The sequence below is a fragment of the Diadema antillarum genome, unplaced genomic scaffold, assembly GCF_040938485.1.
Source record: "Diadema antillarum isolate AM-2024a unplaced genomic scaffold, OU_Dant_1.0 scf00000069, whole genome shotgun sequence".
Classification (NCBI taxonomy): Eukaryota; Metazoa; Echinodermata; class Echinoidea; order Diadematoida; family Diadematidae; genus Diadema; species Diadema antillarum.
The window spans coordinates 618542-642217 of NW_027270958.1; the positions used below are offsets into that span (position 1 = coordinate 618542).

Genomic DNA, 23676 nt, shown 5'->3' on the forward strand with positions numbered 1-23676 from the left:
ACATCATCTGTAAAAACATCAAAAATATTGTTGCTTGTAATAATGCAATTTCTATTGGTAATTGATACTGATAAAAAGCCCAATAAATCAAAACAAAAGTATGTCAGTTGGTCAGAATATCAGATTATCCCAGAGGGGTGTATCGTTATCAAAATACAATGTAGTACTCTATTGCATTAAGCTGCGAACATTCTTTCCATGCTGTTTTGTCAGTGTTGTACTGTTTATTTAGCATGAAATTCATTTGTGCTGTTGAACCCTACCCTGTAGTGTCACTCCACAGTAGACACCTCGATATTACCCCCACCTACCACCACCCCCCCCCCTCCCTTTATAACTAATCGCATGTTCATCATCATTCCATGTACTAGTATCCCAAAATTCCTTGTGCTAGCCTGGTGTGTTGGTAGCACCTTTATGTTGTTTGTTGTTGTTTTTGTTAACTCTGTCAATGTCAGCTTTGTGTTTAGGTGTGAAGCAGTGTCACATTAACTGCACATCAATGTGGCATGCCAAAACCTGGGGCCTTGTCATACCCTGTGTTATGGCAATGTGTAGCACCATTACTCATGTTCTTACAATGTACCATGACACGGGGCTATTACAGCGGCCAAATTTTGGCAGTTGGCGATAATGATCCCAATGCCAATCCAGTACTGTTATGACATATTGCACATAATTACAATAAGTTATTGATAATAATTCTTTACTTATAATCATTGAAGGAGTAGTAGGGAAAAGTAATTTTGAATAAACTGTTGCCATATTAGGAAAACACATTTTGTTTTACCTAGACTTACATATACTGTATATCTGCGATAGTGGAAACTAGTGAAGAGCTGGACATATTTTTTATTAAAGTGAGCATGTTTGGCCTCTGAAATTGATGTCATTACTTGATCCTTATCAAATAAAGAGAACAAATAGACTTAGAAAATGATTTAGAATCAAGTACATCAGAGCAAGTCATTTGAAATTTTAAAAAAAGTGGCAACAGTTTGCTCTTTGTAGTGGGCTTTGGCCAAACTTTGGGTACGATATTTTGTACATGTACCCAAGGGGGCTGCAGTTTCTCTGTCCGTTATTTAGACAGATTGGCCCGAATTCACGAAGGTGGTACAATCTTGTCCATGGTTTAAGCCATGGACAAAGACCATGGAGCGCCAAGTGTCGCACAGAATATATTGTTACGAAACCAGTTATTTCGTCGACGAAATGACCATTTCGTTAAGGAAATTATCATTATGTCATCATTTTCGTCATTATCATTTTGGTCAGTATCATTTCGTCAACGAAATGTTGTTGTTTCGTTACAAAATAATCATTTCGTCGATGAAATGACTGATTTCGGAACGAAATATTCCATTCGTCACTTGGCGCTTCATGGTCTTTGTCCATGGTTTAAACCATGGACAAGATTGTACCACCTTCATGAATTTGGGCCTTAAAGTCCTGGGGTAGTTCTGCTCTAAGAGTAATCATGTCCTCATTGATTTGTCAACTTAAAAAGGTAAAAATGTCAATTTGAGCGAAAAAACAGGTACTGCAATCTTCCAAAAGGTGTTTGCCAATGTAAGATATCAGTTATGACTTTAGCAATTCAAAGGCTTTGTTTATTCTGGTGTGGTGGTATAATTCTTAGTATGTTAGCAGAAAATGCATTGAAAATCATCATTTTTGTATTGAGACAATCATGTCTGTAATATGCATAAAAATGGTTGGATCCAGTAGTGTTAAGCATGCTCTCTGCACTGAGTTTATACCTTCAAAGGCATGAAGCAGCACATATGTCACACTCCTCATTTGTGTGTGTGTGTGTGTGTGTGTGTGTGCATGGTGTGCTCTAATAGTCTATGGAAAGGATTAAGTGTTATCATATGTGAGGGTTTCTTGCTGCTCTGTGGGGAAAAAGTGGGAATAATGACCAATTATGGCAGAGATTTCAGGTGATTAGTAACAAACAGTCATCAGTCACTCACCTCTGAGACTTGTGTCACATAAGACTGTTTTATGGATTTGTTTTCGTTCTTTTCTCTTGGGGTTGAAAAGAAAAGATGCGATTAAAGACCATTGATCTTCGCGGTCTGTAGGCTGCAGAAGGTGCTGAATGCAATTTCTTTCCTTGTTTCCATGGCAACCACAGAGGAGGAGGACATGACCTTCGTGCGATTCATGAAGAATCACAAGTGCTACGAGATCATCCCCACCAGCTCCAAGCTTGTCGTCTTTGATCTCAAGCTGTTGGTAAGTGAGGTCACGCCGCTTTCTAGCTGTGTAGCGATAAGGGTTAGACTGGCAACATTTCACTTTCAGCGAAGAAGCTAGTTTATATGAGTGAATATTGATTTTAGCCAACATGTTTCTCTCTATTTGTTTTTTCTTTTTCTTTTTAATGTTTTGCAATAGGGGCAAGAACCTTATGCACAAAATATGGGAGATATTGCTTGGTTGATTGACCGATTCGATTATAGAATTCACCATTACTAAAAGATAAAAGCTTGTATGTGATACCACTTCGCTATCTTGTTGTATAGCAATACAGCATCACAACATACTGGTGACATTTCAGCTTCAGCGAAGTAGTTACATTTTATATGATAGAATGCTGCCTATCAGCAAACATATTTTTCTGTTCATCTTTTATTCTTTTGTTCTTTCTTTTTTAATGCAACTGCGGGCAAGGACCTCAATCACAAAATATTGGAAATATTGCATGGCTTGTTGACCAGTCAAATTACGGAATTCACCATACTAAAAGATAAAAGCATGTATGTTATCATAGTCACTGTATAGCTGTATGGCTGTATAGCTGTATAGCAGTAAGACTTACACAACATACTTGTGACATGATGCTGATGATGATCCACAGCATTTGTATAGCACCATACTGTTTATATCTGTTGTAAAAGCATTCAAAGGCACAGACTCTTCCAAGAGAGTTAGCAATTGAATGCCTGGTGAAAAATGTGAGTCTTGGGTGAAGCTTTAAAGTGATCCAGTTTGTCAATTTTATGGAGGAAAGAAAAGCATGGAAAAAAAATCAATTTAACATATCACTGCATTTAGCTCTCATAACACAATGTGATACATCTAGTTTGAGAGGTTGTCCGTACTAGTAGTTGCTAAACTCATTACACCTCATCATGTAGTGTGTGACCCTGTTGAGGACGAGTCCAGAGTATACACGGGCAGAGGTCTATGGGAAGTGGGTGTTGTAGCAAAATCAGCCTTCCCTCAACGGGTTAAAGTTCAACGTTTCACAGGCTTGGTGTCAAATTCTCATATTCCAGCTCCATATAATTCTAATGTGTGTTCTTGTTTTAGCATTGGGGTGATATTTTATGAATCAATTTAATTTTTCATGGATTTGAAATATGAGTTGTTAGATTAAATGTATCACATCTATATTGATCTTGGAATATACTGGGGTTGCAAAGTTAGTTTTTCAGTTAACTGTGAACATTCTTCAATTCAGCACCTTCATAGTGGTTTTTAAGGGCTACCACCAAATGAGCATGATTTATGCTGGTTTTCTGATCTGTTTCAAAGAAGACGGTTTTCTTCTCTGTCGTAACTTGCCTCAGGTCAAAAAGGCTTTCTACGCTCTGGTCTACAATGGTGTGAGAGCAGCTCCTCTCTGGGACAGCACAAAGCAGGATTTTGTGGGTAAGCGTCCTGATCAGCACTGGACAAGCTCCTGTATGTGATGAAATTCCATGCATGTTTTATTCACAGGTTATCAATGGCAACATTGAAACCGGCCTGGGCCCTGTCAAAGGCTTGTCCACCATTGCAGCACTTCTGTGATGTTTATTAATGTATTCCAATAAAGTAAAGATACCACCAGACCCCTGCCCTCGATAAAAGATAACAAGCTTTTTGATTCAATTGTGCCTACAAGTTAAAGGGACTGTACAGTACTGGTTGAGGTAGGGATTCATGTTTTGAACGTTCCTAAGTGAGATAATGAAAAACCTCTTATGAAATATGAAAGAGCATGTAATTTTAAAAAGGATTCAACGTTTATTTGATGAAAATTGGTTTTCAAATGGCTGAGATTTCCAAAAAAGTGCTAATAATAAAAGGCGACATGCCCCAACTTTATTAGGATCTCTTTGTTTCACCTTGTTTGTGCATATCTCGGCCATTTCAAAACCGATTTTCATCGAATAAACTTTTGATACCCCTTAGAAACGCATGCTCTTTGACATCTCATAGAGTGGTTCCTGAATATCTCGCAAAACGTTAAAAGCTAAATCTACACCTCGACCAGAACTGTACACACCCTTTAATGTATGTTTCAATATTTGGAACCCTGTTAATATAGATGAGGCGAGCTTTCTGGTCACCAAGTATAATACTTGTTATAATCAGGTAATGTACAAGAGTAAGCCAATTCATTATGATCAAGTAATACACAATTTAAAGAGTAAATTTATTATAAAAAACTCAAACTGAAACAGTAAAATGCTATCCTTTTTAGCTTACCTGTGAGCTATTGCGATCGTTCTTCGTCCAGCGTGCGTCGTCCGTCATCTGCCATGCATCGTGCGTCGTCCGGCGTGCGTAAACTTTTTACATTTTCACCTTCTTCTTGAAAACCGCAAATCTGCAGTTTTCACCAAACATAGCAGGTAGCATCCCTGGGGGATTAGGATCTCAGTTTGTTAAAATGGGCACCATGCCCCACCCAGCTAAGTTAATACTATGAGTCAGTACGTTGATGACTGTAGTTTGAAGTTTGTTCATGGCAGAATCAGGGGTGCCCCCCTTGGTACCCAGCGAGGATAGTGGGGAGGGGTCCTAATGGGGCCTAAATTGTACCTTTTCAGCTTCTGCTTGAGAATCCCATGACTGATTTTCACCAAACTTGGCATGTATTATCCCTAGGGGCATAGGATCTCAATTTGTTCAAATGGGCACCAAGTCCCACTTGGAGGGCCCCAAGGGGCCCAAACCTCCCAAAATTAAGGAATCTTCTCTAGAATCAGAAGTGATAGAGCTAAGATAATACTATTGAGTTGGTACATTAATTACTGTAGTTTCAAGTTTGTTCATAGCAGATTCAGGGGTACCCGTCTTGGGGGTAGAGGGAGGGGTGGGGATGTCCAAATGGGGGCCTAAATTGTACATTTTCATCTTCTTCTTGAAAACCTCAAGACAGATTTTCACCAAACTTGGCAGGTAGCATCCCTAGGGGGTTAGGATCTCAATTTATTAAAATTGGCATAATACCCCAAGGGAGGCCCTCAATCCCCTAAAATTTAGGAATCTTAAAAAAAAAATGGGGCCCTTATTGTACATTTTCATCTTCGACTTGAGAATGCCTGGTCAAATTTTGGTAAAGCTGTGAATAATTAAGATTAGTGACTGCGTAAAAGGTGAACTTGCGATACTCAGGTGAGCGCTAGACCCGTGGGTCTCTTGTTTCGTTTTTTTTTTTTTTTTTTTTTTGTTACCAATAGCATGGTGATATTATTCATAGTTCTCTTGATAGTGACAAGTATAATTCTCAAAGCTTTGTATGCTTGAGTGTTTTTAATCAAATCATTCTAGCCCTCAGCAGAGATTAGTATTTTTCTTTTTTTATCAAGCCTCAGCAATTTTAAACATCATCTTTAATGTCTAAAAGCTAGTATGCAGAATAGGTTGTCTCTTTAACCCGCTGAAGACTGGTCCTGAGTATACTGGGGCAGGTGTCTATGGCAAATGCATGTTGTAGCAAAATGAGTCCATCCTCAACGTGTTAAGATCTGTTCACTTGATGTTTATGTAAGGGACCACACCATGAGGAACCAGTATCCATGGCAACACTGATGTAGGAGGGAGGGCATCAATAAACCGATGCCTCATTTAGAAAGATGTCCCTCCTGACTTATACTATTCCTGTTGATGTAGAATCCTGCAATCACGACCAAAGAACATGATTATAAATCACAAAAGGGCATACATTTCCTACGCTGATGCATTGCCCCTGCTTTGCTCCTTGAAGGAACACATTTTTTATGTAGATTTTATGAATTCCGACATGCAACATTTCCAGCCGGGCATGTCTGAAGCGTCCCCAAACATTGTTAGTGTACAAAAAGTAAAAAAGAAAATAAATATGTGCAAGCAACCTCTAGGCCCGCAAGATGAAATATAAAATGTAGTACCCTAGCTTGCTGGATTGCTCATTTTTGTGCACTTTATAGGAGAAATGCATTCAAACATTTTTTATTGCAATTCATAGGGATGGTTAGTTTTGGTTGAGATGGGGGTTGAGATTTTAACTTTTTGTGAGATAATCAGAGACCGTTTATGAAATATTAAAGAGTATACAATGCCAAGAGGAATTCAAAGTTTATTTTTGATGATCATCAGTTTTGAAATGATTAAAAATTCCAAAGTAAAACAAAGTGATCCTAATAAAAGGCAGGCCCCGCCTTTTATCAGGACCTCTTTGTTTATGGATTTATCAGCCACTTCATAACCAATTTTCAGTAAAACAAAAACAACTTTGAATTCCCTATAGAATTGTATGCTCTTTTACATTTCATATTAAGAGGTTTCTTGTCATCTCACAAGAAAGTTTGGAAACCTGACGCCCCATCTCGCCAAAACTACATAATGTATACCATCTTGTTAAACACAGGGTGGGTGTGTGACAAAGATGAAAAGAAAGACAAATAGACTAATTCATCAGCGCATTTGCATCTATAGATATTGTACCCTGTTGACCTAGTAACGTAAAGTCTTCTGCTTTCTAACCAAATGTTAATGCTTGCAATCCAGTTTGCATGCAATACTGTATGCGCCATATATTTTGCGAGTCTAAATTTTCGCGAATCGGGAATTTGTGACGATTTCACAAGTGGCTTAATTCGCGATCGTGGAGTCCTGTACTGAACGGAGAATTGTACACGCGTACGTCACATTCACATCGGGATCAGAGTCAATATTTTTTGTGTGTCTTTAATTTTGCGAATAGCACCTGACTCGCAAAATTTGCGAAAATAAAAACTTCATGAAATATTTGGCATATACAGTACATGGTCAGGCGAGCCTCAGGCAGACTGCTTGGTTGTCGGTCATAACTGTTCAGTAGTGTAAAGGCATGCATACGGTTGGAATATCATTTCAATGGAGTGGTCTATTAGTATGCAAGTGGGCGACTTGCCTGAACATGTCTGCAATAAGGGATGCTGGGAGCATTTTTTTTTTTTTAATGGGAGATGGAGTATGTATTTTAAATCATTGCCTATTATAGAACCCGATAGGTATGATACAAATGTTGGTGGAATATTTCAGAGTCTCATTGTGAAAAGGAATAGATAATTTTGTTTTCCCTCCAGACGAATTAAAGTGTGTCCTCCTGGGTTTCTCTCCATTACTAATTCCTGCTACTGATACTGAATTTTACAGTTTCCCACCATTTTTTGCATCTCTCTTTTACAGATTTATTTATCTTGTAGATCAGGGAAATTGTGAAGCTGGTTTACACAGATTTTTTTATTTTTTTTTTTAAATCAACCTTTCCTGTGATGTGTTCTATGACTCTTGCTTTTTTTATGAGTAGATGTTTACAAAGAGAGAGAGAGAGAGAGAGAGAGAGAGAGAGAGATGAAATCACTTATTGTGACGCAGAGTATAGATTTCACTGGTGGTATTTGGCATAGAAATGTGCACACATTTTGTTCCCTTTTATAACAGTGTGAAAAGAAAATTTGTGACTATTCTGTTCGCTGCATTTTGTTCATGAGTTTATGCTATTGCTATTTATGCATTGGCAATGAAATTCCAAGCAGGTGAAATTACCAACATTTAATTGTTGGTATAAAATTCATCACCCCATATAAAATCATACTTTCACAGTAATATGTAGAATACATACTGGTATGGGAGAGCTGTCAGCTCAAATAAAGCAGAATGAAATACAACTGTACATTCATGGTGTAAATATCATAATCCCATAGACAAACTTGCTGCTTCTTTCCAAAGGCAAAGCAATTTTGCAGTTTTAGAATTAAAATTCATGCGCATCAACTGCTTTGGTAATGTCTGCGCTACCTCTAAGCTGTAAACTTGCCACGCCATTATATTGGCATGTAGTCAAATCTTCCCTGTACATGGCCTTAAAATAAGAAATTGGCAAGCCAACTCGAATGGTGAATCTATCTCACAAACCTGTAAGAAGGCCATTGTGACATCAAGGATGATATTAAACCGATATGTAGGAGCGTCAATGTACTTGGATGTTGTACTGATCAATGAGCAGGGCACACAGATACACAGAAGGATTCAAAACAACAAACATAAGTGTCGATGTGGGGGGGGGGGGGCAATTTGTTGATCAGTTGCAGAAAAAACAAAAACAAAAAAAAACTTGACTCAATAATTTCATTAATTTGAATAATTATACAATACCTGCTGCATGCTATAAGGATTAGAACCAGCACTGGCTGTCGGGCGAAAGCTCAGAGGTCTAGTGTATAAGACGCCTGTCCGGAGTTCAGGAGGTCGTAGGTTTGAATCCTGCTTTAATAATAAAGTCTGTATGCCCATGATTTCTGTTTGTTGTGGCTACTACTATAAAAACAGTGATCACTTCAGTGCTTATCTATGTCGATGTAGGGCAATTTGTTCATCAGTTGCAAGAATTTCAACAAGTTTGATAAAGAGTATACTTGCATGATTACCAGCCACACCTACCTGTATAAAATGCATTTGTTTGATTTTGTTTTCTTCTTGTAGGTATGCTGACCATTACAGACTTCATCAACATTCTACAGTACTACTACAAATCACCTCTCGTAAGTTTGTTTATCGTAAAACTGCATTTTGCCTTTGGACTTATTTCATGTGGCCATGGTATAGTATGAAATATTGATGAGCATGCAATTCTATGAGGTATTCAAATTCTATTTGATGAAAATTGATTTTGAAATGGCTGAGATATTTTTTTTTAAAAAGACACAAAGTGAAATAAAGTGGTCCTAATAAAGGTTGGTCCCACCTTTTATTATGATATCTTTTTTTCTGGATATCTCATCCATTTCAAAACCAGTTTTCATCAAATAAACTTTGAATTCCTCTTAGTTGTATGTTCTTTCATATTTTATAAGAGGTTTCTAGTTATCTCGCAAAAATGTAAGATCTGAATCCCCCATTTCAACCAAAACTATACCATCCCTTTAAAAAACACTAATAAGCCACTATGGGACCAACTTCCATTGGACCAGGCAGGTAATGGATAGAGTAGGCTACCTTGCCAAACAGTGAAGGGTTTTATATTCATAAATTTGTGGCATATCACTGTTGTGCTGTAAATTTAACATGTGAACATATTGCCACATGCTAGTGTATGTATTAGTATCTATGTGCACTCACTATGACCTTGGTGTCAGATCGCGAAAACAACATCTCACGAAAATGTCTGTGACCTCATTCGTGAAAATATCTGTCTGCAAAAATAACAGCTTTTACAGTTTATGATTATATCTCACAATTGAGAAGTCCTGAGCACTGATCCACAGTGTGTGTTTCGTTTCCTTTTCTTGATATTGCCAGTTTATGAGCCATCTAAGTCACTGTAATTTTTTTCTTTGTTTGTGCATGGTGAGACAGTATGGGTGCCTATTTTATAGATGTGTATTGTTGATCTGGTTTGGTCTGCAGTTGTTTTGGTATAGCACTGCATATTCAAGAGCTTGGACTCTAAAACCAAAAGACACTTCAGTTGTTGAAGCACTACCCAATGTGTTTGCGTTCTTTGACAAAATAGTATACCCTCAATACCCCTCTTGACCCCGGGTACATACAGTGCGTGGTGGTGCTTGGGTGATAATTATAGCAGGGCTTCTTTAAGAGCAGTGTTTACGCTGAAGACGCTACCAGGGTGGCTGAGAATAATACCAAAATATTATCTAGTTCTCTGAGATATTTTCCCATTTGACTGAACAATGAGGATCAGCTATATTGTGGCTGCTTTCGACTTCAATGTCGTGTGCCGGAACAAAGACATCAATATTTTGATATTTTGTTTATTTTCATGTGTGTTTGTGTGTGTGTGACAACCTAGATACAACTTCGAGAGATCATTAGAAAGAGGACATGTGGAGCAGGCAATTTGTTGATCTATGCATAAAAAAAACTGAGATATCTGCTAGCATATGTTTGCGCAGACGGCAAGACCAACCTCTGTTGAAGGAAAATCCTCAAGTGAGGTGGCATTGCCAGAATGAGTGTGAATAAATTAGGCAGTAGAAGTGTGCTCTTCGCTATGTATGTATGTATCCAATGCATGTACAGTGCATCTGATGATCATTTTTAGTGCCCTAGCCATTTTCTCCACTTTTCTTAAATCCCATTCATTTTGTTCAACTTTATGAAAATCTCTCCCTCTTCTCAATGTCTTCCTTGTAAGATGCTGTACCATCTCCATCCCCCTCATCCTCTTTGTCATCATTCTCTCACTCTCTCCCTCTCCCTCCCCCTCTGCTTCTCCCCCCTCCCTCCCCCCTCCCCCCCCCCCCCCCCCCCACTCTGTCATTGTCTTCTGTCTCTTGTCACTGTCGTTCCTCAAGGCCCATTAAGCACCTAGTCCCTGGATATAATCACTGCACATTAATCCCAGATGGATCTCTCATTATCATACTGCTTTCCATCACACCGATAGGCAGACTATAAAAGTAGGGTGACAGCAGGCTAGTGCCACCCCTGTGTGCACAAGGAGAGAGTTTTTATTTCAGTTAGCCTTGACTCGAGGCTATTCCTGCTACACAGGCTCAGACGTACAAGTATTGGCAGGGATGGTGCCCACTGCCCACAATGATGTTGTCACTGGAATTGACAGGGTACTTCTGTGGGGATGAATTCATAGATCCCCCAGAAGCCCAGGCTCCTATGGAACTGGCTAAACCTAAATGTTGTCTCCAGCGTGCACATAATGATATGTGCGAATGCAAAGATGTGCAGATTCTCATTCGTGTATCGCATTCAGTCACCTGATGGTAATAAATCATCGTAGAGTGCTGAAGCATAGGTGCTATGACAAGACCTGATCACTGTTGGCGAGTGAGGTTGGGGGTTGGGTGTGCATAGAAGATGGCTGAACATATTGCAGTGCGAAGGTCATCATGCTGAGTGCTATTAAACTTTTGTACTCAGGAAATTTGGTATGCTGCCCGATCAGAGTCATATTAGCAGCAATAAAAGGAGTGATGTAGGTCACTCAGCAGAATCTATGGCTGATTGTGAGGCAACAGCTAGGGTGTACACATTTTATAGTTCGATTAGTAGGAAGGTCGTGAAGCTGTTGGTATTTGATAAACGGAATATCACTTGTCCATTAGGGCCAGCACCTTCTTAAACTTTCAATGAACTTGCTGCCATTAGACTTGCTGCTGTAAGACACATGATAAGAATTAGGGAACAGTATGGTTTATTGTGATACAAGCCTTTACTATTGATTTCATGTATGTTATGATGTATGTTTGTAATACAAATCCAGCACAAATATCATATTGATGGGACTGAGTATAATATGTGTGTTTGAATTCAGTTGACATAACCACTAAGGAGGCACTCAAATGCTTACAAGAAAGTTATTATGAGACAGATGGCTTTAAGTCCCCTCCGAAGGATTAGCCAAGTGTCTTGCATAGGGACACAACCACTGCAGCCAGGGGACTTGAACCAGAGACCTTGTGATTCATAGTCCATGGTCATGTCCACTGAGCCACAGGGGCTCTGATATGAATTAGATGTACACTGTGTATTGCAGATTGCCCAAATAAGGAGAGGAAAAAACAGTATTACACTGTTGCAGCATATGTGACCTGAAATGTTTTATTCGAACACATGTAATTACTATGGATTAACGCTGGCTTCACATGCCTGTAATTTTTCAAAAACTTCTTTCTTTGTGTTGACACAGGTAAAAATGGACGAGCTGGAAGAACACAAGATTGCCACGTGGCGGGGTGAGATTTTCGACACCTTTGTTTTTATTGAAAATTTTGAGTGTATTTTGCCGATATCCTTGCTTATCTTTCATGGAGGAAAATACAGTCAAGTTTCCTCTGTTATTTCTCCAAACAGTGAATAGGAAAAGTGTAAACCACAGTCATTGCCAGATAAGTTGAATTCTGTTTTGACAAAAAATAAGTGGATAACCACTGAGGTGACAATCGTCAGTGTTTGGGCATATGCATCAAATCTTGATGGAGAGGGCAGATAGGACTTAACTTGAACATCTGCTGGGCTAATTGTCTGACTTATTTTTATTTCCTTGACAGTGATTATGAGCAAAGTATCCCTTTAAGAGGAAACATGTGTAATTGGAACATTAAGTCCAAGTAAGGAGGTTAGGCACAAAACTCGAGGAGAAATGAGTGGATAAAAAAGTAAAAAGGAGGATGAGGAAGAAGAGAAGGGATAATAAGAAGAGAAAGGAGGGGCAGAAGACGAAGAAGAAGAGAATGAAAAAGAGAGGGGAAGGAGATTGAAATTCCAATGCATGGTGTACCAATGTTCATTGCTGTGCTAGCAATTATTGTGACCAAAAAAAAAGAATGCATGGATATTGCAAACAATCAGTGGCTTGTTTTTAGATTTAAACCATGTTTGATGTTTGTGTCCCATTATTTGTGTTGCAGAGGTCCTCAAAGAGAAGGCAAGACCCCTTGTATGGATCGACCCAGACCAAAGGTGAGTTCAGCGCTCTTTTCTTATTGGATTATACAGTCAACATTGTATATGATGGGCAAGCCAGAGAAGTCCAACTGTAAATATGTATGTTAATTGTCGTCCACACACACACAAAACAAAACAAAAAAGCTTGTGAAGAGTCTGAACATTGAAGGAGCATCGACCTGGAGGGGAATAGTTGAATTATTCAAGGTTGAAATTGACAAAAGCAAATTTCAGCCAGGTCAAGTACAATAATTACAGATTGTTTGTTTGGGCATTTTTTTTTTTTTAGCTCACCTGAGCCAAAGGCTCAAGTGAGCTTTTGCGATCGCCCTTCGTCCGGCGTCCGTCGTGCGTCGTGCGTCGTGCGTCGTGCGTCGTGCGTCGTCCGTCGTCCGTCGTGCGTCGTCCGTCGTCCGTCGTGCGTCGTGCGTAAACTTTTTACATTTTCATCTTCTTCTTGAAAACCCCATGACCGATTTTCATCAAACTTGGCAGGTAGCATCCCTAGGGGGTTAGGAACTCAATTTGTTAAAATGGGCACCATGCCCCACCCAGGGGGCCCCCAGGGGGGCCCAAACCCCCCAAAATTAAGGAATCTGTAAAAATCTTCTTCTCTAGAACCAGAAGTGATAGAGCTAAGTTAATACTATGAGTTAGTACATTGATGACTGTAGTTTCAAGTTTGTTCATGGCAGAATCAGGGGTGCCCCCCTTGGGACCCAGGGGAGGGGGGTGGGGAAGGGTTCTAATGGGGCCTAAATTGTACATTTTCATCTTCTTCTTGAGAACTCCATGACCCATTTTCACCAAACTTGGCAGGTAGCATCCCTAGGGGGTTGGGAACTCCATTTGTTAAAATGGGCACCATGACCCACCCAGGGGGCCCCCATGGGGCCCAAACCCCCCAAAATTAAGGAATCCGCAAAAATCTTCTTCTCTAGAACCAGAAGTGATAGAGCTAGGTTAATACTATGAGTTAGCACATTGATGACTGTAGTTTCAAGTTTGTTCGTGGCAGAATCAAGGGTGCCCCCCTTGGGACCCAGGGGGGGGGGGGGGGGGGGGTGAGGAGGGGTCCTAATGGGGCCTAAATTGTACATTTTTATCTTCTTCTTGAGAACCCCATGACCCATTTTCACCAAACTTGGCAGGTAGCATCCCTAGGGGGTTAGGATCTCAATTTGTTAAAATGGGCACCATGCCCCACCCAGGGGGCCCCCAGGGGGCCCAAACCCCCCAAATGAAGGAATCTTTAAAAATCTTCTCTAGAATCAGAAGTTATAGAGCTGAGATAATACTATGAGTGAGTACATTAATGACTGTAGTTTCAAGTTTGTTCATAGGAGATCCAGGGGTGCCCCTCTTGGGGGTAGGGGGGGGGGGGGTGGTTGGAAGGGTCCAAATGGGGGCCTGAATTGTACATTTTCATCTTCTTCCTGAAAACCTCATGATGGATTTTTGTCAAACTTGGCAGGTAGCATCCCTAGGTGGTCAGAATCTCAATTTATCAAACTGGGCACCATGCCCCACCCAGAGGGCCCCAGGGGGCTCCAATTCCCCCAAATTAAGGAATCTTGAAAAAATTGGGCCCTTATTGTACATTTTCATCTTCCACTTGAGAATGCCTCGTCAAATTTTGGTAGAGCTGTGAATAATTTAGATTAGTGACTGCGTGAAAGGTGAACTTGCGATACTCAGGTGAGCGCTAGACCCGCGGGTCTCTTGTTTTTCATAGATGAGCGACTATGAGAGGACTGTCATGGCTGATCGCTATTGTACGTATGCGGAAGTATTATAAAGTGAAGAAAAAGTGTGTTTTGAAGAACATATTGGTTACAAATATATATGCAGTTTTTACCTTGTGCATATTCATCATGTACAATGACCCTTTATAATGGTTTACATCAATGACCCCAACTGTTTACAATAACTTTATGAAAGGAAACTTTTCCTAGCAATGTAAAGTGACCAATGCTTGTTTTCTTTATAGGAAGAGAGCCTTTGTTTATATTAAAAAAACAACAACACGAAATGTGCAGTGTTTCAGTGAAGTCCATTATGTGAATGTATATTTGTGACTGTTCGTGTACTGTGAAATGAGTTTGAAACTGACATCAGCCTACCTTTATAAATGCCTCCCTCTCTCAGTTTGTTTGAAGCAGTACGGATGCTCATCCAGCAGAAGATCCACAGGTTACCGGTCATCGATCAGGCAACGGGGAATGTTATCTACATCCTGACGCACAAGAGAATCCTCAAATTCCTAGCTCTACTAGTACGTTTGCATGTTTCATTTAGATTTGTATGCTTCTATGGACACAAGTGCTCCAGTTCGTCTGTAGTTGATTTATTTTTGGAGCTTCTTTGGGTTGATTTTTGTTTCTCAAAATCCGTCGACCTTTTATTCAGGTTGACTTCTGTGTGTTCTGTGCAACTTTTGCCGAGTTCCAACTATTATGCTTTGATGGTACTTGATTTGTTTCTTTATTGAATGTACAAAAGTATGTTTTAGATTAGACAAAAAAAAGAAAACAGAAAGATAATATTATATATCATGTCTGAATTGTATGTGTGGTTTTCTCACTTTTAAACCAATGTAAAGTGCTCTCCGGGTACAACAAACATAGCTATAACAAAATTTCTGTACACCAAAGTGTAAATTCAGCCCCTAAAGTTATTTTCTACATATCTTTATGATTTTTTGTTTGTTGTGCTTAAAAAAACAAAAACTATACAGCAAAAGAAAACTGCTGGTCATGAGGACTTTGTCATAACAGGAATCCCCTGTATATGATTTTTGCCTTCAAGATATGTTTTTTATATCATCAGTGTGTTTTTGATCTGCAGAAGTTTGCAGAGACTCTGTTTATGCCCAGTTTCATGATTGCTTCTGGTTCGTCCAGTGCGACTTGTGTCCAACTCGTCTCTCCTTCTCTTCCTTCTCCCCCTAACCTGTGTTACCTCATGTAAAGCAGAAAAATGAGATCAAGAGTCCCTCGTTCCTCAAGAAGACCCTGAAGGAACTCAAGATCGGCACCTACAGCAACATCGCAACGGTGAGTAGCAGCCTTACGGACTGACGCCATCGTCATTATCGATGAAAGCTCTTTGTATTCAATAGTTCCAGAGACCCAAATTAGACAGACGTATGAAATTATTGTTGTCAATATGCAATGCTTAGATGCAGTTGTTAAGGTCATTGACTCTTAAACTTTTATAATTGATTCCAAAGTTTGACGGTAATACGCTTATACCTAACATCCCACGTTCTTTGGTAATTTTCTTCAAAGGGCTTGATGTACACATATTTGGATGGCTCCTGGTAAAACATACAATAAAACAAATTAAAGCAGGAATCATGAAAGCTAAAGATATTACACAGTTTAATACACTGCCAGAGATTAAAAAGATTACACTGGGCATTGTTACACTTTTAAAAAGCGATAACACATGCAAATATTTTTGTTTGTTGAGTATCGAATGATTTTACTGAAGAAACTGAAAAAAAAAAATTATAATTAATCACATGCTCAAATGGTTTTAATGCCAAAATCAATTCAGTATAAAAGCTTATTTGAAGGCAGTCATACTTACAAGTCTCTTTTGAACTCTTTGACTCCTAATACTAGGCACGGCCAGACACGCCCTTGATCAAAGCTCTCAACATGTTCATCACAAAGCGGGTCTCGGCTCTGCCCATCGTGGATGAAAACAACAAGATTGTCGACATCTATGCCAAGTTTGATGTCATCGTGAGTATCGTCTTTAGTTGTGCTTGTTTGTGTTTGTGTGTTTGTCTCTGCCTTTGCCTTTGTCAATGTCTGTTTGTATGTCTCTGTGTAGTCATCCATGATGATTAGATTGCTTCTCCCCTCTTTTTGGTGGGGTGGGAATGGGGAAGGGCTGAAAGTTGCCTTCTTTCCTAATAGTAGAAGTGGATGAATTTTTGAACGAAATACTTGGTCATCATCCAGAAACTATGTTAACCCATACGGATTCAAATGACAGGTTGCTTGTGTGTGTGTGTGTGTGTGGTTTTTTTTTTTTTAATGATTCCTTTAACATACTTTCAATAAGCTTAACCTCAATTTTCATAGCTGGCATCAATGCACTCTATGTTGTATATCAATGAAGGCTCTTTAATCTTTGTAACAGAAGGTACTAAGATTGATTCCTGCTCACTGCACTTGTTTGTGGACAAGATGCTTTGGTGACCCCACAAAGTTGTGTTTAGTCAGATATGCAAATGACTACCTGGCATGATATAGGGTAGTAGTAATGGCAAGACTTTTATGGCAGAACAGTGCTACTCTAATTGATCTACCCAGGGTAAATAGGACCATAAGATGATGATGGTGATGGTTAGGATGAGGATGAGGATGATGGTGATGGTGATGGCGATGGCAAGGGCGTGGGCGTTTGCGTTGGCGTTGATGTTGATGTTGATAAGGATGATGAGGAGGAAGAGGAGGAGGATGAGGAGGATGAGGATGATGAGGACGATGATGATGATGACGATGATGATGGTGATGATGAGGAGGAGGAGGGGGAGGGGGAGGGGGAGGGGGAGGGGGAGGAGGAGGAGGAGGAGGAGTAGGAGGAGGAGGAGGAGGATGCCAAAGATGAGATTGATGAGGATGATGATCATTATTTCATTTTAGACATTCTTCTCTTTGCATAATCCTGTTCAATCTAGAGTTATGTTTCATATTATTCGGCTGCTTTTGCTAGTTTTGCCTTATATGTTTGTGAAAGTCTCTGAGTTTAATTATTGTTATCATTATTTTTTTTTTAACTGTAGAATCTTGCTGCAGAGAAGACCTACAACAACTTGGACATCACCATCCAGCAGGCCCTCCAGTTCCGCCAGACGTACTTTGAAGGCGTCAGCACGTGTAAGGAGAGCGAGACCCTGGAGACCATCATGGAGCGGATCATCAAGGCTGGGGTGGGTTGACGAGACACACCACCCATCCATCTCTTTTAGGGACTGGGGGAGGGGGGAGGGGGGAGGGGGGAGGGGGGGTACCAGATTGGCCTCTCACTGGATGTCTCATTCTCTTTTTCTGCTTGTGTATTTGTCCGGTTTAGTCATCTGCACATCTCTCTCAATTGTATACTGGACCATAAGAACGGCCAAAGTCCAGATTTGGTTGTCATTTCTGGAGACACCTTGGGGAAGTACCTCTGGTATTATATGCAAATATAGATAATCATTTAGAATGACTGTTTATATTTCAATTTTTATATGTAAAAGTCATTCATGTCCTTCATAGCAGTAATAAAAGCTCTTTGCAGTGCAGGAAAAAAAGTTTTCTGATATTTGTTACCTATGTGTATTTGTCTTTGTTCCATATCAGACTCTTTGCCCTGTTAGGTAGTGTCAACACACTTGGCTCAAAAAAAAATATCAAAGATATTTTTCTTAACAGAGATGATTTCAAAATTTTGGCAGTAATTGATTGCATTTTAATATGCATATTTACCAGGTTTTCCTTAAAAAGTGCAATTTTTTTTTCCAGGAAAGAAGCCTGTTAATAATGTAGTGAAAAAGAGGTACAGAATTTTCTATTTATGCAATTGGGGCTTTTGTTTGTTTGTTTGTTTGTTTGTTGTTTTGTCATGTATGTTTTTTTCTTCCCTCTCTTTTGTTAGAGTGGCTGGCATTTGTTTTTGTGGCATGGTCCATAGTATGGCACATATCACATCTAGTCAACCTCCAGGAAGGCAAATTCAGTTAGCTTGCTGAAAAGGGTTAGACATAATTTTCTCACTTTTGATATACACGTATGTGCCATTCACTTCCTATTCGGCCTCATATGGAGCTTGATTTTCAGTCAACAATGGTTAACCAAAGGATGATGTGCTGCATTGGTCATCATTTCTGAATTGATTGTAGTCATGTAGTGATTATTTGGTGTTTATTGTTTTTATTATTTGTTTTTTTGCCTCTTTTCTTTACTGTCTGGACTCCTTGTGCTTTTACACACAGGTTCACAGACTGGTTGTCGTTGACGACGAGAACCATGTGGTAGGGATCATCTCACTGTCGGACATCCTCAACAGCCTGGTTCTCAAACCTGCAGGTGAGTGTTAGTGGCAATAAGCTGTGACGGTGTTCACAAGCAGTCTAGTGACCAATCCAACCTGGCGGAAATTCTGCCATTACTGTGGTATCCCCATGCACCATGTGTGTGGTTAATGCATGGGACACTGCAGTTACGGATTTCCTGCCAGGTTTGATCAGTCTACAAGAAAGAAAAACTATCTGGTGTGCTTCTCCTGGTTATGAGCTGTGTGATAAGACATTCTGTTCCCTTCATAAAACGGAGCATATCTATATATATATTGTGTTTTTTTTTGCTATACATTTCTAGTAATAAGCCTGTTCATTGTTTGCTCGTGAGCACATTGGTATAAAAGACTTGTCTCGCTGAATCTAAAAATCAACATACCTTTTGATACAAATGACCTTTTTCTGATCATGCGCAAAGTGAAAATTGCAAATTAGTGTATTGCTTTGGAGTAAAAAAAGATGAAAACAAGACAAAGTAGAATTTTTATTGCATATACAACTTAGAGCTGAATTTATTCCCTTTCAGTGGTCATATGTTAAGTTATAGAATGTGACCCGCTACTACAAAAGGATCTGAAAGTCGGGGAGGTGGATTTTCTTAAAGTGACATGACATTATTCCCTTACTCTTCCGCTTTAATTTTATATATGACACAACACATAAAAGTACTTGGTTGCGAAGATGTCGATTATTTTAAGAGAGCATGCCGAGTGGTGTAAGAAATCAGCGTTTCGACGCAATTGTGATCCAGGGGAAGTAAGACCGTTTTCACCTCTGGACAATATAAGGTATGCTCCCAGCAATCTCTGTGATGTTCATTCAAGCTTACCACCAGTGGTCTATGCATGACCAATCAGTGACTAGGATGCCACGTACTGACCAATAAGAACACTCCCTCGTTGCTAGGAGCGGAGTCTATCTCTGAAGGTAAATCCAAATCTTCCGACACGTTTCTGTTCTGTTGAAAGTTGGACAATCATGGCCCAGGAAAAACTGATTTCTGGCCTTTCCTTTGATCATTTAGCTTCGAAATTTCGTTAGATGATAGATGAAACATTAGACGACAAAATTATGCCAAAAACAGAAATTTGTTGGCTCTGACCAATTTTGATGATCTGACTTCAAACTCGACTTTCTCGGCTTGGCCGTTAACGACTTTCGGATTCTTTTGTTGTGGCAGGTCACAAATGATATGTATGGCAAGTCCTGCCATTGCTGATGTTGTCCAAAATATGCCATTGCCCTATCAATTTCTTACATAATTTTTCTTATCACCTTTAAAAGGAGTACCTAGCAGAAAGAGCAGTGCGTCCTCATCGCAGGGCTCACCGAGAGTATAGCCAACCAGAGAAGGCGCTCTTCACTCTTCGAGTACTAGTTTTTGCATGTCGGCATCGCTCTTCATCTCCACACATCTGAACAGATCAGAAGAGATCTGATCCCCACCAGTTGTAACCATCCAGAGATTCAGCATCACATCGACAAAGAAGAAGTCCACGATGTCTTGAGACTGCCGAGATATATATAGACGAAAAATCCCCCCCCCCCCCCCAATCATCTACAAGTAGAGCATCTTTGCATGAACTGGATATAACCTGTGACCAAAATGGGCTGGTCTGTAGAGCAGAAGTGGACTTGTGATGAGGACCAATGCTTGTCTTGCAGGAAATGTACATCGGTCAGTGGCTGTGTGTTTGCTTCTAATCGTGCACACAAGTCATTGAGAATGTTTAGTGCATGGATCAAAGGCCCTGGAGACACATGATGGGAGTGACTCCTAATATCCAGGTGTGCATGAGAAAGATGAGACTATCCTGAAAATGCCACTTTCCTAAATACGATGTTCACCATAAGAACTAAAAAGTCTGCATCTGTAAAAGACAAACCCCATAAGAAATCCCCACGCTATTGCACAATGAAATGTTGCTCTTGGTTGCCTCACTAGTCTCGATTTTGTTGTGTCAAACCAACAGAATTTTGTACCTTGATTGGCGTGGGAGGGTTGAGCCAGCAGATGTCATTGAGATACAGAGAAACCCTCAGAGTGAAGTGTTGGTGTACGCTGTTGCATTTGTGAAGTTTGTGGTAGATGCATGCATCGATCCCGACCTACGTACGTCACCAAACTTTGAATATTAACATACCAGTGCATTCGTCTGCATTATGCGAGCAGACGTTACTTGACTGTTTGTGGCTTTTTTTTTTCCTTTGATAATAGTCTGTGCCACAGGACAATAGGTCTATTCTTGTGAGGCATGCAGAAGTGAGCATTTTACATGTACACCTTTTCAAGTGAAACTGATGGGATTTTGTAAGCAGACACTCTATACTCCAATATATGGCAAGCTGCATGTTGTGAATGTTCATATCGCTCAGTTGCCGAGAGGATAGGGTAAAAACGCTGTGCGCGCACACACAAACAAAGCACAGATTACAGGTTTATATATCATATTTGCATTCTTGTCGTCGTATTTAAAGCGAAATATTTTTCCTGATTACATGTGCTATGTTTAGTCATCCTTGCAACATCTCCAGTGTATTGCTGCTGTGACCTTCGTGGTATTTTCACAAGTGTTGTCACGATTTCATTCATATGTATGATGGCGAGTAATGGCTTTAGATTTCAGTCCCCATACTTTTGTCTCTTATTGCCAGGTGTTCATTGCCATATTTCTTCTGGGGTCATATTTCTCAATTTTCCAGAGTGCAGCTAGCTGAAATTCCAATGTGAGAATAACATGGATAAAATGGTGCTTTTCTCGGCCACTCTGGCACAATTTGATGGGATTATACAGGCGTATGCTAATTTGTCAGAAATAATCCTTGGAAATCTGCTCCAGACAATATATGACTGTATATTCAACGTGGATTTCATGCACAGCATGCCCTGTTCTGGTAAACAATGGGTTAAGATTTCAAAAGACAACAACAAAAGAGAACAAGTGTGCATCTTGGTTACTGGTTACCCAGTTTCATCATTGAATTCATGCATAATTCTGCTTTACACCAAGATAAGCCATGACTTGATTCGATAATTTGACTCGAGGCATAAGCACACAGGTATACTTTTATCACCTCAAGCCCTGGCCCCCACCCCACTTATGCATCTTAAAGTACCCTCATTGCTGTGCAAACTGCCCCGAATTTTCTTTTACAAGATATGCGTATTAAAGATGGATGACTTGTCATCCAAAAATTTTGATATGACCCAACTGAACTGTGGGTCAGCGCGGAATGAAAGAACTGATTGATGGAGAAGGTACAAGTCAGAAAAATATGGAGATACCAAAAGCACAACAGAGAGACAAGATGTATATGAATTGCTAGAACAGATGTCAAAACTGATATGAAGAATAGAAACATACAGGTATAGCCTCAGAGGATATGGCAGAAAGGGAGTTGTAAAAAAAAAAAGTATAGGTGTGAAGTATTACAAAGAGATACAACGAGTGGAGAATGAGATTTGTAATGGTACTGCCAGGGAAAAATTTTTGACGGCAAAAACTTGTGAACCATTGTGAAAAGAGACAAGAAGTGGGCCTATTATTCTCGGCATTGTTTGATGTATGCAATATTTTGAAGTGTGACAGTCAACATTATTTGTCTGGAATGCTGTCAACTTCTGTCCGGTCAGTGATTTGGTGAGGATAATTTGGCCAAGACTTGACCCAGGTATGACCAAATGTGAAATGACGGAAGACCACAGTGTCAAAAGTATTCAGTGTCCTCCCCTCTCCCCTCTGATCCCCCCCCCCCCCCATTTCTTTCCCCCCTCTTCAACTCAAGCATTCATGCCCTCTTCAGCCTTACTCTTATCTTCCTCACACCCTGTTTTGCAGAAAGACTTCAGTGGTAACTTTTACTCAAGAGCAGAAGTGGTTTGCAAATTGCTTTATTAGACTTGTACCAAGGACCCCATTTGATACCACTGATCTCTACCAGGAAGCATCTGGATATCTCATAGGCCTATTGCTTTGAAGCCACCGTGCCACCATCTTACCATGCACGTTGCCCATACACTAATGTACAGAGCTCAAAACATCGCATGATCTTGATGACAGTCTCTACTGGAAAATGTGTGCAAGTCCCCGTAGAGGGTGTCTGGTAAGATGGCGGCATGGCAGCTTCAATTGTTTGTTCAGCGACAATGGGCCAATGAGATATCTAGATATGTCAAGTAGCAATCAGTGGTTTGAAACCCTAATGCTACATGCTTGGGTACCAGAAGCAAGCCATTGCTGTCGCTGAATAGGTCATTATTCTGACAGTGCAATTGCGCACTACAAAATATTTGCCAAATATTGTATAGTTGTACATAATAGATGTGCCAGTTGTACCAAACATATTGAAACGAGCATTGTGATCCCCGTACAGAATTGCGTTTTGACATTCAGCTCAGCTGGCTGAACGTGTCACTACATGATTTTTTTCCCCCTCTCAGATTTAAATACTTGCGCTAAATGTCTCAAATGTGTTTAGTGTCGATCTAAAAGTTAGAAGTGTATCTGTCCTATATCGGAATCAAGATTGTTGTTCAGCTTGCCCTTGTTGTGGAATACAGATTCCACCATGATGCGAGATTTAAATGCCTTGTTTACTTTGATGAAAGGTTACTTCATGATGTGGCTTGTGACAAGTTTTTGATATTTTCTGTGAAAATATGCTTATTTCTAAACTGCTTTAGAAAGCCAATTCTGTGATTATTGTATACATGCAATGAGGACTGCTTTGTTGCTGTAGAAATGAGTTGTCTGTATATAAGCATCAGCGCAGTGTCCACCCATTGATATCACCTTTGAAAGAGTTTCAGAGATGTATGAGAATATGATATATTTTACCCAACTACTGTCAGGAGAAGAAATGAGTATGTATCCCCTTAGCATTTATTATGAAGACTGTTTATCAGTGCTTCTTGTTTAATACCA

At 39.9% G+C, this 23676-nt stretch overlaps 1 protein-coding gene across 1 annotated transcript in view; it reads left to right on the forward strand.

Moving 5' to 3' along the window:
* The window catches only part of LOC139716766 (5'-AMP-activated protein kinase subunit gamma-1-like), a 110248-nt gene extending 90056 nt beyond the window's left edge, over positions 1-20192 (forward strand). Inside the window, exons 6-16 of the mRNA XM_071628302.1 lie at positions 2144-2244; positions 3585-3666; positions 8734-8792; positions 11918-11963; positions 12639-12690; positions 14824-14950; positions 15648-15731; positions 16305-16427; positions 17477-17623; positions 18668-18761; positions 20036-20192. Coding sequence (XP_071484403.1) covers positions 2144-2244; positions 3585-3666; positions 8734-8792; positions 11918-11963; positions 12639-12690; positions 14824-14950; positions 15648-15731; positions 16305-16427; positions 17477-17623; positions 18668-18761; positions 20036-20091 — 971 coding nt within the window. The 3' untranslated portion in view covers positions 20092-20192. The remainder of the gene's footprint in view (positions 1-2143; positions 2245-3584; positions 3667-8733; positions 8793-11917; positions 11964-12638; positions 12691-14823; positions 14951-15647; positions 15732-16304; positions 16428-17476; positions 17624-18667; positions 18762-20035) is intronic.
* Positions 20193-23676: the final 3484 nt, after the last annotated feature.